Genomic DNA, 18,061 nt, shown 5'->3' with positions numbered 1-18,061 from the left:
AAAATGTGAAGCATCTAGAACACTTTCTTTATTCGTTTGTGGTTTTGTACAAACAGTGTAATCTCTCACAGAACAGTTTAATGCTTTACCGTACACAAACATACACTCACAGTAGCTCATCAAAGGCTACTTGACACTGCTGCAATTGTAAAAAGTACATATGATAGTATATATTTAATACAATCATTAAAATGTAGTAATCAACTAACTTATTACAGAATATCTAGTTCCTTCAAAGCTACAGTTCTAATTAATATAGTTCTATTTTTGAAATGTGTTACTTCAAAATTCATCAGAATTTAAGAACATATACTTTAAAGGCATGCCAAGTCCAAGCTATTGAAACAGAACAAAAGGAAATTCACTTTCTTAACCACAAACTTAAACATGTATTTTACCCTCTATTACTGATAATTCAGACAAAAGGTGCACATATTAAAGGTGCAGACAGCCATATTAATTTTTAAAAAACATTACCGTGATAAATGACTTGTCTCTACAGTCCTTAACTTTTCTTTTCTTCTTGTTCATGTTCTTTACCTTTAAAAGATTTCTGACCATGTCTGTGTGAAATGTTCTGTTTGATATGATGGGATGAATGTGCAGTAAATATCATTTCATACTGTACATATTTCATGGCATTCAATACTGTGATTAAAAGACGCTTCGGTTTAGCTCAAAGTCCATATAGCTATCAGAGATTAAGTTCTCTAATAAATCAAAATTTGTAAAATAGTAAATGAGGTAAAACTAACGTGTAAGGCTCTCCTCCTCAGTGCATAGTAGTTGTAATTGATGAATATGTCAAATGTGAAATGTGGTATTTTTGATGAGAACTTTTGGACTGGACAATTGAAAGTAACAGTAACCTTGAAAAGTGAATACCCATAATAGCACAGTATTTACATATTATATATTATTACTATAACTATTATCACATAAAATATTTGATAAAATGTATGCACAGTACTTTGTAAAAAAAAAAAAAAAAAAAGTCAGCTGCATTAATTTTAATTTGGTGGCATTGAAAACTCCCACTTTGTTTATAAGGTGCCAAAGAAAAAAAAAAATTACACTGCTGTGGAGCCACTGAAAAAGGCACTGAATCTAAGCTACAGAATTAAACTGAAAGAAAGTGCAGCACCACCACTGCATTTACAACTAAAGACTAAACAAACCCATTTATTGTACAGTAACACCTCATTAGAGTTTATGTTGTTATCTTCATTTTGACTATGGGTTTGTCCCATTCAACTCTATAAATTAAAGACTGTATACAGTTTATGCTATAAATAAATAAAGTAAACATATGTGCAGTTACTAGGCTTCACCACAGAGTGTCACTGTTTCACTCAAGTTAAGGGTTTCTGGCAGAGGCAGCAGAGCAGTCTCCTCCACCTGTAAGACAACACAGATCATTGATCAGGAACAGAAACAAGGCAAACAGAAGTCATTGTTGTGTTCTGTTTCATCACTGACCTCAGGTGTGGTTTCAATAATATCTGTTCCTTTGTTGAATTGGAGACCATTGTCAGTATTTTTCTTGATTATTGCTTTGGAGGCCAACTGTAACGCAGCCTGCTTTCCCGATACACCTGTAGAGAATTACACAATTAGTTTTCAAAAATTAACATGTGTGCACCAATATATATATATATATATATATTCAAGGTTAATGCACTTTTACCAAAATTATGTCCCATTTTTATTTTTGCAAACCAAATTAGTCAGTAAAAATGTGATTTATGAATACAAAACAGACTAAATCCAGTAGTGTCTGACCTGTGAGTGACAGATGGCGCTGCAGTCCAGGCCGTAGCAGCTTCCACACCCTCAGAGTGGACAGCTCCTCTTTCCCGTTTGAGTGACAGTTTTGAGGCGGGGCTTCACTCGACCCTATTCTTCTGATGGGAATCCGGCTCAAATGTGGCTGCAGTTCACACCTGGACGAGAAAGACAGAGGTAAAATGTTAAGCAATGAATAGTATTAAAATGAAATAGATAATTTGACCTTTTTTTTTTACATAGTTGCATAAACATTGTACTCACTTGCTAAATTTGATGGAGGAAAGTATGTGCTCAGGCCCCAAGTCTTTAGTCTGTGTAAAAAGAAATGAAAAAATGAATCAAATGTACAAAGATGCATCACTAGTTTGACAGACAGTGATATGAACTAACCTGAGTGAAGGACAGAGGCCGGCAGCTCCTCCCCACACGCCCAGAGCGCATGGGGAAGGGCATCCTGGTCACACACACTGAACTGGACCCCCCCGCCTGGATGTCTGGACAACTTACCCCTGTGAAGCACATTCAAACACATTCAAACACATTCATTTAAACTGTCGCAGAATTAACACAAGGATGACAGAGAGAAACCGGAAGTGAAGAGCAGAGAAGTCACAGGACACGAGTGTTACAAAGAGATTTTATTCCAGTGGAATAAAGACATTCAAGAAGATGAGATTCGTAAAGGTGACGAGACAAATGTGAATTCAGATGCAAAGGGTTAGCACCACAGTGAAGTAACACAACCGTTCTTATTGTAGAAATGTACAGGTGTGTGTGATGTGTACAGTACGTCCCCACTGTTGTTTTGTCACTAGTTCCATCACAGTGAAATAGATAAGAATCATACTGTCCGTTTCCTCCATTGCTCCAATGACACCACATACATAATCAAATCTTTAGCCTCCTAGCATAACTGCCTAAGTAATTTTTCAAAGTTTTGGGGAAAATAGAGAAATAAACTGCACAAGTTAACAACATGACTGAGGTGGGTTGTGTTTTTTGGCTGTAAATATCTTTCTGATTGGCTGAGGATGGAGCCAATGACACCTAGAAATAGAGGAGGGTCTGGAGAAGAGAATGAGACAAAAAATGACTTGGGCAGTTGTGTTATGAGGCTGTAAAACGTGTATATTTGTGCACAACAAATGGGAATCCCTTGTAAATTAAATGGGTAAATATAATGACTTATTACAACAGTTTATGTTCAGTATTCGAAACATTGATGATTACTAATGTTATGTGCTAAGGACCAGTCTCCTGAGCTGGTAAAGCTAGATGAACTATGATAACACTATGAGCAGAACCCTGCGTACACAGAAGGGAAGGCACACCAAAAGCTACAGCGACATGACATCTGAACATCTGAACAACATAATATGTTCTTTAGCTCAACACTAAACTTTAGCACATTTAGAGCCTCTAACAGGTCTCAGGGTATGTTCACATCGGCATAATCAACACATCAAAACTGGGACTGAACCCAGAACTAAACCTGCACTAGACCAGGACTAAACCAGGACTAGAATGGGACCAGACCAAATTGATGGACCAAGCTGGGCCCAAACCAGGAGTGTGAACGCACCCTCAGTTACATAGTAGATGTACATATTTTATAAACAGGCATGAAATGTACATAAAAAGTTGGACTACTCTTATGATGCTTCTTACAAATTTCAAATATAGAGATAAATGATATAACCACAAACATCTTACTGCATACACTTGCCACATTCACTGGAATCACAGGGATGGGCTTGAAAAAAGACAACATAAAGCTCTGGTGTAATTTACAAATTATTCACAAAGCAGTGGTAGGAGAACCAGTCTCTGATTCTGAATTATTGCTTGTTGGTAAATAGTTTAGACGTAGTGTGTCTCTTTTACAGAAACATTGCTCTCATGTTCGGACGAGCGCGGGTCACATGAGCTCAGGGCAGTAGCTGCTATGGTCAGTACCAAACTGACACTGGAATGACTCAGATTCAGGCTCATGAAGCTAAAACTAAAGCATAAATAAAGTTTAACATTTATAAGAGTAAAGGCCTTTCATGTCAACTTTATAAATAATTCTCTTTTTAAATATCATTTAAATGTCCATTAATACGTTTTCAGCGTCACAAGCCTGTTTCCATTGATGTACATGGAAATAAACTGAATAAAATTACAAGGTGCACTGACCAACTAAGCTTTATCTGGCCTGTCCTCAAAACTCTCAGATCAGAATCACAACCTACAGAAAAATAAAGTGCAGTGTGGAACTTTCATTTTAGTTAGCTTATTACACCATGCAGCCATTTTATTCTGGACTGCCAATATATTTTTTATTAACGACTCCACTCTCAGCAGAGGTACCTCATAAATTTAAACTTTTCCACCTAAATCTTAATTGGAGGAGTTCAAGTAAGTTTGTGTTAAGTAACCCAAAGTGATCCAAAAACATGTATTACATAGAAACGAAAAGTGAAAAGGAGACTTAAAAAAGATGAGCTAGCACCAGAGAAGTGTAACCCACAGGTAAAACCCTCACAGTAGACACACAGGCTGAGTCTGTGGCTTCAGTCCTGTTTGGGAGCAGCTGGAGAGTTTGCAGGAGGAGGTGGGAGGCCCTGGAGGAGCAGGGGGCTCAGTTTGGACAGAAGCCCGGGCCGAGGCAGTGCCTGTAGGGAGGGGAGCAAGGTGGACAGGCTGGGGGGCTGGAGGGTGTACAGACCTGACATACTGACGGAGCCCGGGAGAGGACAGGAACCCGGAGCGCAAACGGAGGACGACGAAGAGGAAGAGGAGGAGGGGGGAGAGTGAGGAGCGGCCGCGCGGGATGAGGGGGCGTGGCTGTTACTGGGCGAGCGGAGGACGGGGCGGTGGTGGTGAGGGGGGCGTCTCTTCTCCTGAGCCTTTGAGTCTACAGAGAGAGAGAGAGAGGGAGGGAGAAAGAGAGCGGGACAAAGAGGCGGGGTCATGCATGGGAATGTGTAAACATACAGGAAGAACACTAAAGGAAGTGGAAGATGTATTTAAAAATGAAAACTATCAAAATACACAAAAAATATCAAGTGTGGGGGTCTGTCACCTGCTTGTCTCCATGGATAAATTGTTGCTTTGCCTGGAATGTTCCACAATACGGCATAAAACTTATCGTCAAACCTTCCTATTGATGCCACCAGGCCAAGTTACACGTCAGATTTGGTCGCGTTGACTCAGAGGTTTCAAGGTATTTACTAAGCAATAAACACCTCTGTAATCAAATAAATCCAAGTTAAATACGTTTAATGCCATATTGTGAAAAATTTCAATCAAAGCTACTGTATAACATCTCCATGGAGACAAGCAAGTGGCAAACCGTCCACCAGAAAAGCTTAACAGTGTAGCAGTTTTTTAAAAAGTTAGATATACACACGTCTGGCCTGATAAAAATTCAGCAATTTCTAACAATTTGTAATTCTAAAGCTGTGGACAGATTTAAGCATCACTGTCAACACCTCACAAACACCGTCCACTTTCATCTTGAGCTGTCAACAGGCGCTAAACTAGAACAAGGAGACAGCTGAGAACAAAGAAACACCCGGAAAATGCCATCTAAGCCCCGTCATAAAACAGAGGAGAGATCGCCTTACCCCGTACAGGACCCAGTGTCTTGTTGCCTCCACCTCCTCCACCTCCTCCTCCTCCTCCTCCTCCTCTGCTGCCGTTGTGCTGTGGGTGGGTGGTGCGGGGAGGGGGGCAGCCGAAGGTGAAGCTGGGGGAGCTGTGGATCTTTGGGGAGGGGGTCTGACTGCTGCTGCTGTGGCTGTTGCACCGAATGCGATTCAGGGCGTTCTCTGACGACGAGCCTGACAGGGAGCTGGGAGAAAAGAGATAAAACAGACGGTTGTCGCAGATTCTTAATACAAAATCTAAAGATCGAAAAGTTACACACGATCTGGTTTGTTTTGAAAATCGTAAATGTTTAGTGGCTTCAACTGAATAATTTAAAAGATATTTTATACAAGTGTAGTTTTTCAGTGTACTCTATTTATTCTTTAATTGAAAAGAGCATTGAATAGAGTGATCCCATGGCAGAATACACGATTCAAATAAACATTAACAACATTAAACTTGTTTCAACATGCTTTTCCACTAAAAACGATTACCACTGTTAATGTCTGTGTAATCCCTTAGTTGTACAGATATGATCCATAGTAAAAGACAAATTCTATCAACTGGACAAAACGTTATTTGAGTGAAGATGCTTCTCTATTTACAACAGGTGTGTTAGTTTCAGTGTAGTTTGCTCCTCCCTTCAGACAGATATAAGGCAGTGTCAGTAATATGACCAAAACTGAAGACACAGCTTGGATGAGCAGTGAAACGTCTTCACTCAGATAACTTTGTCCAGTTTTTCTTTTACTACACCACTGTTACTGTCACTGTGGAGTTATCTTGGTGATCCCACTGTTTGAAAAGTTTGGGAACACCTCTCTTTCAATTTATATGTCAAATTTTTCCTATATATAAGCATACAAATACTAATTAAAACAATACTTGGGTGCTCTTCAAAGATGTGAAGATAGTAGGCATGGGATGATATTGAAATTTAGCGTCACAATTATCATGGCCAAAATAATTGTGATTAATAATAATATCACGATAAGTTGCTGAAAAAATGTCTGGATATGAACAATTATAATTTTATTATGAATAATTTCCATATTTGAACTGTTGATATAAGTGAATACCACAATACTCCAGAAGAGATCATCAGGGACAAGTAGATTTGTTTAGCACATTCTGGTGATGTAATGATGATTATCCTTGTTGGTGATTATCACGATTATATAAAATGTCCCAGGAACGATTATTGTCGTCCTTTTTTATCCTGATAAACGATATTATTGTTTATTGTCCCATTCCGAGCAGATAGGTGATTCAAAAGACAAAAATTAACCTTAAGCGCTCGATATACAAATTATAATGATTGATTTGAAGTATTAGCACAAACAAACATGTAAACATTTTTTGCAGAAACAACCTTTGGACCTCTCTTTGTACACCACTGCTCTAAACCCCAGCGGTACGTACTTGTTGAAGCTCTTTGGAGGGGTGGCTTTGTTCCCGTTGTGGTGCGTCTTGGGGGGAGGGTGGGCGATGGAGTTGGCGTTGAGACCTTTAGTGTTGCGGACGTGTTTGAGGATCCAGGCACGCAGGTTCGACAGAGAGCTGTGTTCAGACAGGACCAGGCGTGGCCACGGGTTACACTCCACCATGTCCAGGGCAGAGATGGCTACTGCTCGACCCACCTGAAGAACACACACAATACACACACAACACACACAGCGCAAAAAGGAAAAATAAGGCATAGAATCATACTGACAGATGCAATTCATTTTTATATCATGGTAAAAAGCTGATGGAAGTACAGTGCACAAATGTTCTGTTTCATGTGACAATAAGAGAAAACTATACCATGCAAAATAAAATACTTACAATATTTCTAACGTCATGCAGTGATGTTTAAAGGGCCTATAGTCAGTTGTGTAATACAGGACCTTTAAACTGTAATAATGCTCTTTCATTATATTTCATCATGATTGCCGATAGTAAATTACGTGATTCCTTTGAACAGCATAAGTACAGATACGAGTACTCACCTGTTCAAATATCTCTGGGGTGTATTTGGGTGGGAACGATGGAGCAGGAGGTGGAGAGGCGCGGCCGCTGTCATGACAAGCAGGCGGGATGCTGTTCATCATTTTCCCTGTGTTGTAGTTACACTCCAAAGTGTAACTGCAGAGAAACAACAACGCAAGTTAATTTTTTTGATTCTTAAATTGCTATAATTTTCACATACAGCACATTTTAAGTTTTGACTTGAGGGCTGGAAATTAAGACAGAACCCAAACACGAGTAAATAATGCAGTCTCTTAGTATCCAACTTATTCAGAATGCCTAAAAGTGTAAACAAAAGTATAAAATATATGATGTCTCCAAAAACATATAATTAGGGTATTTACTAGAATTTATGCAAGACAAATACAAATCTAGACCAGTGTTTTCCAACGAGTACGGAGCATTTTCCATGTGGTACTTTGAATGCTTTCAGATTTTAAAAGAAGCTGAATTTGAATGTTATTTGTGGCACATTTTAACATTCTTACAAATGCTTTTGAAGGATAATTTCTGCAACAATTATTATTAAATAAAGAAAATATAATTAAGTAAGTGTAATATTAATATTGTAATGACGATATTTTGTGTTTAGTTCAGAGTTGACACCTTTTGTTGATTTTGTAACTACTTTTGTACGTGACATTTGTTTTTTATGCCGAGAAGTTGATGTGAAGGTTCTATTGGGCAGTTACTGGTCTGTTTTGGAGACTGGCTCTAACACGTTGAGACTGTTGTTTTGCTCTTGTTTTGTTGTGGGTTACGGCCCTTGTGTTGAGAAAATAAACACCCAGAAGAAATTTGACGTGTTTCCTTAAACCAGAACACTACAATACTAAAGAATCACCATTACATGATTTAAGATGGACTCAGGATGACTAAAAAGTTTCTGAACCACTGCTCTAGATCTGCAGCTGACCTGTGGAGCAGCCCTATGGCCTTGTGAACAGCCACTCTCCCGCTGCCTTCTTTGGACTGGCCATCCCTTTTGTCCCGTGCGTACATGTTCTTCTCGGAAAAGTTACAACCCAGGAAGTCGAAGTGGGCCGAGTTCACAGCGATAAGTCTGGGGTACAGCATGTTCTCCACCTGCAACACACAAGTCAGTACAGAGGTATGAGGAACACTGAGCTGCATCTGCTGGCATTCAGAGCACTTGACCTTGCCCATTATAGGTGACCTGATTTAGCCGTGGTTTAGTCTGTGCTTAGTCCAAGTACAATACATTGCAACAGAGAAATATAACGATAAACGATAATATTGAAACTACTTTATGCCACTGACAGAATAACTATAAACCAAGATAATTCCAGTAAACCATTTTGTAAATAGACAGGTAGCAGAAAGAAGCAATAATAAGCCGTAGAAGTGATTTATTCAACCCTCTACAGCTCAAATCTTATAGTAATACAACAAAAATAACAAAAATCTCCCCATTATTGAAAAGAAAATCTAGACACATGCCTTTCCTACACTGTAAAATTACTTTGTGTACGAATTATGCTATAAAATAAACTTGCCTTGCTATGTCTTAAACATAAAAATAAATTAATAGTGAGCCCAAAAATATATAGTTTCAGCCTTCACATATTGAACGATAAGTTGATATAGTAATTATCCTGACAGGCCTAGTTCAGTGTATTACTCCAAAAACATTAATTTTCTTTCTACTATAAAAAGTGGACAAAATTAATTATCAGATTTAGAGGTGTGGATATGCTACTTGAGAGACCATCAAGGGAAGTAACAACAGCTGATATGTGACACATCACCCAGACCAGGGGCTCACAGCTATCAGCCGAAACATGTCACGATGGTAATTACATCTCCTACTCTATTGTCTAAGAACATAAAGGTCCTGTATTACACAAATGTGACTCTTGAGGGCTTGAAGCTGTGTAAGAGTATTGTTACTTCTTGAAAAAACATACCTGGGGTTGTGTTCTGTTTCATTCACACGTTTGAGTAACCCTTTTTTAATCAGTCTGTCTTCATCTCCAAACCTCAAAATGCTCTGTTCCACCTTGTGATGTCGGGAAGCAGTAGTTTTCAAGTCAACAGCTACATTTTACCTTTTGTTAAACGTGTGTGAATGAAACAAAACACAACTCCAGGTCTGTTTGTGATGAGGAAACAACATAATAACACAGATGAGAAAATAGTAATATGGGTCCTTTAAGTTTGTAGGTATTGGATAAATCTTATTGAATGAATGCTCTCAGATTTTAAAAGAAGCTGAATTCGAATGTTTTTTGTGGCACATTTTAACATTCTTACAAATGCTTTTGAAGGATAATTTCTGCAACAATTATTATTAAATAAAGAAAATATAATTAAGTAAGTGTAATATTAATATTGTAATGATGATATTTTGTGTTTAGTTCAGAGTTGACACCTTTTGTTGATTTTGTAACTACTTTTGTATGTGACACTTGTTTTTTATGCCGAGAAGTTGATGTGAAGGTTCTAAAGTTCTAAACATAGTTCATACTTCACTTTTTTTCTTGCTGCAAATGTTCATTAATAAACCAAGTACACATATTTTTCTGTGAGTTAATATACCTGCTGGCTTTCATCTGGTAGATTATTCCCGTACATGAAACAGCCACGTTTGGAGGCGTGGCCATGCAAGTCCACATAATAGGCCACTCCCCCTTCTTGCGGCGGTATCGACTCCTGCTTTTCCTCTTCCTGTTTTGCCTCTACATCGGGACCATCTGCAAAATGAGTCTCTGTGGGATTTGAAACATTATGGTTTATCTTTTGTAAGTCCGTAGTGTTCACAGCATTTTCCTCCATCGCCATGTTGATATCCGACTGCGTTAGAGTCACATCTTTCTCCGCATTTCGTTGGTTCATGCTGATCTCCATGTCGGTGAGGGGAGGAGGTGTCTGATTGGCCGGCGTGTTGTTGGGGGGTGGGGAATGCGGGCGCGTCGGGGCGTTGCGATTGGTCGGTTGTGCTTTCTGGATGCGGTTGTGAGTGTGGTGGTACAGTAACAGTGACTTGGCAGCGTAAATGGAAGGATGCAGCTCCCAGCTTGGATTAAGATACTGACGGTTCAGGTTTACACCCCTGGAATCAGTCCTGCAAACAAATGAAAGAATACAAGACATTTATAAGGACCTACAAAAATTATTCTGAATTGCTAGTGTTGAAAATAATGAAATATAAAATCAAATCTCTTATCTAACCATTTTTTCAGTAGCAAAGTGACCAGATTTTAAAAGACGCCATTCTGTGTTTCAAGTCGCTAATTGTGTAGAGTCAGACTAGGTTTGAACTGGGTATTCTGTGGTTGTTGGGTGGACGCTCGACCCACTGTGCTCTCATGAGATAAAACTGAACCATTTTTGCTATTTGAGAGCACTATTTCAGGATAAAATAAACTCATTATTATCATTTTTCCATGTGGATTTTGGCTAATGTGTTAGGCTGGTGTTTGCCGTCACCTGCTCTAGTTGGAAAGTGTCAAGAGAATTAACAGGGACTAATGACAAGGAACAAACACTATCCATTTACAAATTGGCTTTGTAAAGTGATCTTCTCCGACAAGATCTCGTATTCTGGCTGCTCTGCACATGTCTGCAACAGGTGTACACCAGCTGGATGATACAGCGAAGGGAACAGGATTTGAACGGCCACTTGCAAAATGAACATGTTATTATAGAGATGTTATATACTTCAAATAATCAAATAATATTGTGTAATTAAACCAAACATTATATAAAAGACAAATCAAATAACTAGTATAGATAATCCAATAATTAGATCTGGGTTTGGCTCAAAAGAAACAACATCATCAAAAACACTGGTGATATGTACCAAACAATGGATTTTGAGAATAATACTTTCAATTTTCAGTCTCTTTTTGCTTTACTTTGTTGTCAGAACCTGCACATGTTTGAACAGACACAACAGACAGAAAGCAGGTTGGCCATCGCTATTGGTCAGAAGAGAACAACACTGTATAAAATGTATTTATAAGGGACTATGACGATAGACTGCCTGAATATCCCGCGTGTTTGTTGAACTTTGATATGGGAACTTTTAATCTAATTTTAATTCTATCTAATCTAATAATATCTGTTGGTTAAATCTAATGTCTAAAAACGGGCCATCCTAGAACTGAAATGGGAAAAAAAGCTTCCCAAAAAATGGAATACATTTTTAAGGACAAGCAAAACTAGATCCATTGGTGCCACTAATGCACTTTAATAATCTGATGAACATTTATACTCACACCTGCTCCTGTTTTTAATATTTTAACTGGACCTATGCAGTTTCTTGTTGTGTTTGTTTTTGTTTGTATTGTTCTGTATTTTATCAGAGAGTTTGAGTATTCTCACTGGGCTCTCCATGTTAGTGTCATATGGACCATTTTGTTCTCTGAGGACTTCAGGGGCTGGCCTCTTGTTGGTGCACAGAGTCAGGACTAAACATAGAGAATCAGCGTTTCAGTTTTATGCAGCTAAAACCTTGAACAGTCTTCCTGAAGATGTGAGACAGGCCTCTATTTTGACAATGTTTAAATCCAGGCTCAAAACGATTCTGTTTAGCTGTGACAGAAAGGTTTTTATTCTGCACTCTTCTGTTTAAGTGTTAATTTTATGATCAATATTTATGATTATTTATGTTTTGATTTGCTTTATTGTGATTTTAATGTCTTTCTTTTTCTGTAAAGCACTTTGAATTACTTTGTGTACAAATGGTGGAAAACAAATAAACTTTCCTTGACTAAAATAAAGATAACCAAAATAAATAAATGACCAGATTGTTGTTGTGCCAAAGATAATGCCCAGTGCTACATTGTGGTACGTGCCTGTAGTGCCCACGGATCACCCCGTCTGGGTTGAGCAGAGGGATGAGTTTAAACACAAACATGTTTCTGAGGACGTGGGCACGAGGGTCGTCTCTCCTCAGGATGAAATTCAGAAATCCATTAAACACAAACGACGAGGGGGTCTCTCCTGGGTGCACTCTGCTGCTGAGGAAAAACACCTGCAAACAAAGAGACGTGGAAAGGGTTGTTTTCTATTGGGCGTCAGCCACACTGCAAAAAGTAATGTATGAATTGGGTTTTTTCAGTTTTTCCTTGCCAAGAAGGAGAGTCTAAGGACAGGGGGCGCTCTGGGACAGTTCTCCATTTGCTTGTTTTCTGTTGATTAATTTGCTTGTCTATTTCTGTTTCATTGTTGATTTTCTAACTTTCTGTTGGTTAAATCAATTATCATCTTCAGCCCTAAGAGGCAACTGCTCTTGTGTTTTTGGGCTTTATCAAAATAAATTGAAAACTGAAATTGAATTCAGAACTTACTGTACATCTTGTTTTGTTGTTTGAAATGTTTCAGATTTCAGATGTTTACTAGTTTACATATTTTTCGACAGTTTCAGCATGTTGTTCTTATTTAAATGGAATAAAAACAGCATTGAATCATGAGTTTAATCTGCCTTTTCACATATTGTAATGATCTGATAGTTTGTGTTTAGTTCAGAGTTCACACCTTTTGTTGTTCCTGTATCTGTTTATGTGGCAGCCCTTGTGTTCAGAAAATAAACAAACACAAGAAATTCGTCCTGTTTCCTTAAACCAGAATGCTACAATATAGATACCAAAATATACCAACTGTCTCTCACTCACTAACTTCTCCTTTCTGCTGTTGTCCCATATATTTCCTTATAATCTAAATAACATGACTGATCGACTAATACAAAACACCATCTACCAAATAATCGACTAAACGACTAAAGCCCTACAGCTGAGAGCGTTCAAAGTGTAACTACCTCACAATAAGTTTATGAGTTAAGCTGTAGTGTCTCTGTTCAAGTCTGTTCAATTAACATGAGTCTAATAAAGTAAAAACCTAAAACAGCTTTAACTTCTCAAATTAATGTTTACTGTTCTGAAGTATTTAACTAAAGTAGATTTTCATGTCAGTGTATGATAGTCTCAAAAGTCTGAACAGACGCTCTCATTCAATCCTTTTTTTTTACAACTTTCTGCAATTTTAGATATATACAGAAGACATCAAACATATGAAGCAAGCGATATGGAATTGTGTAGTAAAAATAAACAACTCTATTAAATATTTCTTGACAAAGCAAAGGGTGGCAACTAAAAACTTGTAGAGTCAGTTACCTCTTTTTCATTTCTACATATTCCATATAGCTTACTTCATATGTTTGACGTCTATAATGTATATAACATGTAGAATGTAGTAAAAACTAAGAAAAAAACAAAACATTGAATGAAAGTGTGTGTCCGGGGTTTTCACTGGTAGTGTCTTTATCCATAAGGTACCTTTTTGCCTGCAAATCGGTGTGCTCTTGGTGTGTTGGTGTCGGGGAAAAGATGGGGCAGACGCGGCTCCCTCTCCTCCATCATCCCACTGCAGTTTGTCACAGTAAGTAGGTCCACCCTGTTTCCATCCAGAGAGCGGCACACCAGCTCGCGATGGTAGTACACACTGCTCGGAGGACTGCACACAACAGCACACGAGGTCAGAGCAAGTACTGGCCCATTTCATGCTGTTTATATTTGTCCTGACAGTTATGCACCTTACTTATAAAGCACATTTATATACAAATTACATTACATTGCATTTATTCACTCCTTGGTTGTTGGAGGTAACTCAACTGAACTGTATTCATTCATTCAAGAAGGGTGAAGTCCCTTGCTCTGGAACACAACAACAGAGGACACAGGGTAGAGAGGACCTCACCAAAGCATAATGGAATTGTGTTTTGCTGAAAGCCAATATGGTAAATAGTCACATATTTATATAGTGCTTTTCAAGGCACTAAAAACGCTTTACATCAAGGAACCACTCACCTATTCACACCACACATTCATACACCAGTGCACGCGAATACTGTGGGCGAGGCGGGCTGCCCAAGGACACGACGACAACAACATTCATCTGTGAGAGCTGGAATTGCACCGCCAACCTGTGGGTCAGTGAATGTGACCGCTTGAACCAATTACATTAATGCTGAAAGTGGAATTCGAACCAGCCAGCCTTCGGATCAGTGGACAAAGGCTCTACCAACTGAGCTATTGTCGAAAGGTCACTACAGCTAAAGTTTCACTCGCAAAAAATATTTAACTTTTTATAATAAGACTAAAACAATGGCTGTGGTTACATGCACACTCAAATTCAGATTATTAACAGATTTTGGGAGTTATATGACATTAAAAACACATTATCTCATTTCTTTCTGATCATGGTCCCTCTGATTACTCTTTTATAATAATCTTAAATGCTCCGAAATCAGCTAATAATCAGATTGTGGTGTGTATGTGAACATAGCCATTAAAGTAAAAGTATTACTGTACATCATAAATGACTGTAAACAACTTAAGCACTGCTCATAAAGCCTATACATAATTGCAGTAAAGGTTGTGCTAGTACTAACTAAACATTTAACAAAACACTATTATATAAATATCTATAATACTGTTTATTCCTGCCGTACCTGCTTGGACTGAGCTGAGGCGGCAGTGGGGTAAGTTATCGTCGAGCTGCTGGAGCATGTCCTGGCATTCAGAGTAGGAGAACGGGTAACAGAAAGAGAAGAAGGTAGTGGCTCCTTTGACTTCTAAAATCCGATGTGTGAATGACAGGATGAACTGATTATCTACGATCTGTTAATAAAGACAACACAAAGAGTTAAAGCATGTAAAATAAACAAGGGGATATGACAGGTTAGACTATTTCAAATAAAAGTGGTTATTTAAGAATTTGCTTAATTTTTTTCTCGCACAGTCTCACAAATTTTGGTGATGTTTATAATTTTACTTCCTAGTTGGACACGGCGGCAGAGGTGATCTAAGTAAAGCTAGTTTCATAACTGTTACCTAGCAACCACACTGTAAACAAGGGCCACAACTTTTTTTTTTTCAAACTTTTCTTTACAATCTCCAACTTGACAATATAAATGTATGATAAATATTTACCACAGACACTATCTCAGTAACTAAGTACTAATTAGAGCCGGGTTTCTCAAACAGTGGTGCGTAACTTAGATTAATTTTATACACTTTGGTGTCCTCCTTTGAATAATTTTTCTTTACATAAACAGTGGGAATGATGTAGTCCACTTTTAGACCTGGTTTAGCCCCAGATTCGACCTGGAATTGTCTCGTTATAAAGTTTACATTTTGTTTATGGACAAATTAAAGTTTATTAAGCCAGGCTTTGTAACTACTTAAGGTGTTAGGGTGAGTTGGGATTGGTATTAATGAAGAACTTACCAAGCCTTTTTTTATTTTATTTTTTATTTACTCTTTCAAGACAGTTAATGTTATAGATGTACTGCTGCAGGGAACATAGACGACCACAGTGAACCAAATCATAGAGCAACTAAATGCAACTAAACCACGCTTTTTTTTTTTTTGTCGTGGCACTTCGGTTAAGTGGAAATCCCGTTCCTTTCAATGGGAAATTTGGGAAAAGTTTTGGCGCTAAAATATGACATAATCTGCCTTTATACAAAATACATGTCGGTTTGTGTCAAATGTTCAATGTTTATGTGCAACAACAAGTCAACACCGCACCGGTTCTTTGGGAAGCTTTAAAACGTCTCTGTAGTCCCTAGAGAACTTATTTGCTGTCAAGATCTGCAACACCATACAAAATAATCCAATCTAAATGACAATGGCGGTTCTCATGGCAACTTCAGGAATAAGGGCAGGAAAGTGCAGCTCCTCACCTCAGTAGTGGGCCTGTCCCGTATCCTTTCCCATCGCGTTTTGCCGGGCACAGTGCGCACAAACGGAGCCATGCCCTGACTGTACAGCTTCCTCTGGTTATTCATGTTCATCACATTGATCTTCAGTAACTTTCCAGACGACACTCCGCGCACACAGAAGTAAAACCACGACCTGAAACACACAAGAGAGATGTTTAGTATGATTGGGAATGATAAAAACCTGTAGGATGGATGTTAAAAGGGCTCATGTTACACTATTTTCTGATGCTATAATGTTGTTTCCTCATTAAAAACATTCCCGGAGTTGTGTTTTTGAGGAGGTAACAACATTATGACATGGCTAAAACTTCACAAGAGTCAATTTTGTGTAATATAGGACCTTAAAAAAAAATGTATTGTATGTTTAGCAGAAGGCAATTCAAACATGTGGTATGAAATAATTAAATAGATCACTCTAACATTGATTTATAGCACAATAAAAGCATAGTAATAGGACATAGTAAATAAGTGCATAGTCCCTACATTACCAGTCAATAGTTTGGACACCACCCACTCATTTCTTACGCGTGAGCACCACAAATCGAGTGCTTCTTTACCTGTTTCCATTCTCGTGCTCCGTGCCGGCGCAGTCTGGCGATGTCCACACATTAAACTCGTAATCAGGGGTGGGGCTCGGTGCAGATGCCGTGTTCCCATTGGACGAGGAGTCTGAGGGGGGACTGGGGATGCTTTTGTCCACCCTCTCCACCCGCGCCAGGTTCCCCGAGTCGAACTTGGAGCTGAACACGATACTGCCGAAACGAGCCTCCATGATGCAGCCCACTCTTTAGTGTTTTTACAACAGGTGAAACGTGACAGTGGTCTCACACGGAACCCTACCACTGGAGAAAAAAATAAAATGATTTCATATTGATTTGCGTTTACAATTGCAATCTCTAGATGCTTTTAAGTAGGTAAACATCAGAATCAGACAAAGTTTTATTGTCACTAGGAATGTGCTTCTACAATACTGAGCAACATAAAACAAATAATAATAACAGTACAATTTAAACTATGATAAAACATTAATTAGGGCTGTAGCTGACTTAAGAAATTCTTGGGGAGTGTGACAAAAGTAAAAAAATAAAAAATAAATAAAGGGATAGCGTATCAATTTTATGATATTGGTTCAGCTGATATCCTAGTCGGGCCTTTAACTGGATGCAATAATACTATTTACAGACTGATTTTGGCCTCATATTTGAATTTTTATTCATACAAAGCTGTTCTGTAGTTATTTGAAGAATAAGTAACAGTTGCATAACACAATTGGATCTCTTGTGTAATAAGTTAACTGTTTTTTAAGGAAATAAGTGCCATTTATCTTCCCTACAGTGGTATTGGTTGATCTCAGGTCTCAGCAGATGCTTAAAGACAAAGTATCTATATCAGTATCGGAACTGAAAAAGCTGGATCGGTGCATCCCTAGACAAAAGGTCTCAAAACTATTACGCATCTTAGTGTATCTGACCCAAATTGCACTCACAAGACTACACCTGCACGGGAGACATGTAAAAACAACTATTTGCGCATAAAAAAGTACTAGGAAACAATGTATTTATATAAAAGCAGATTAAACTTGTGAATCATAAATCTGATCTGCCATTTTACACACAATAATATACCCCATTTGGAGCTAACTTACTCAGTCAATCATTTGGCTTTCGTTTCTGCTGTTGTCTGCTGATGTCCTTTCAGTCTAAATAAAACTATTAACCAAGTAACATAAATAAATGCAATCGTTATTTATCAGGTTGTTCTTTAGTCTTTTAGTCCCTCAGATTATATCGGCTACTGACCCACAAGTGAGTCGAGAAAGGACAACATTCTTTTCACAATTTTATTTATACCAACCATCCCAAACATCCCAACCCAGGTGTG

At 38.3% G+C, this 18,061-nt stretch overlaps 1 protein-coding gene across 1 annotated transcript; it reads right to left on the bottom strand.

Moving 5' to 3' along the window:
- Window positions 1-1,024: 1,024 nt before the first annotated feature.
- agbl5 (AGBL carboxypeptidase 5) lies at window positions 1,025-17,014 on the bottom strand. The gene is given in 17 exon segments (XM_055232364.1): window positions 1,025-1,398; window positions 1,480-1,595; window positions 1,783-1,943; window positions 2,050-2,099; window positions 2,179-2,297; window positions 4,499-4,687; window positions 5,400-5,626; window positions 6,844-7,061; window positions 7,413-7,548; window positions 8,348-8,517; window positions 9,991-10,516; window positions 12,252-12,430; window positions 13,731-13,908; window positions 14,906-14,925; window positions 14,928-15,074; window positions 16,142-16,313; window positions 16,738-17,014. Coding segments are annotated over 17 exon segments (2,901 nt in total). The 5' UTR covers window positions 16,953-17,014; the 3' UTR covers window positions 1,025-1,320.
- Between the last annotated feature and the right edge of the window lie 1,047 nt (window positions 17,015-18,061).

Source organism: Periophthalmus magnuspinnatus, chromosome 24 (assembly GCF_009829125.3).
Source record: "Periophthalmus magnuspinnatus isolate fPerMag1 chromosome 24, fPerMag1.2.pri, whole genome shotgun sequence".
In the NCBI taxonomy this organism is placed as follows: domain Eukaryota; kingdom Metazoa; phylum Chordata; class Actinopteri; order Gobiiformes; family Gobiidae; genus Periophthalmus; species Periophthalmus magnuspinnatus.
The sequence above is the reverse complement of the archived record's forward strand: the minus strand, read 5'-3'. Positions and strand labels throughout refer to the sequence as shown.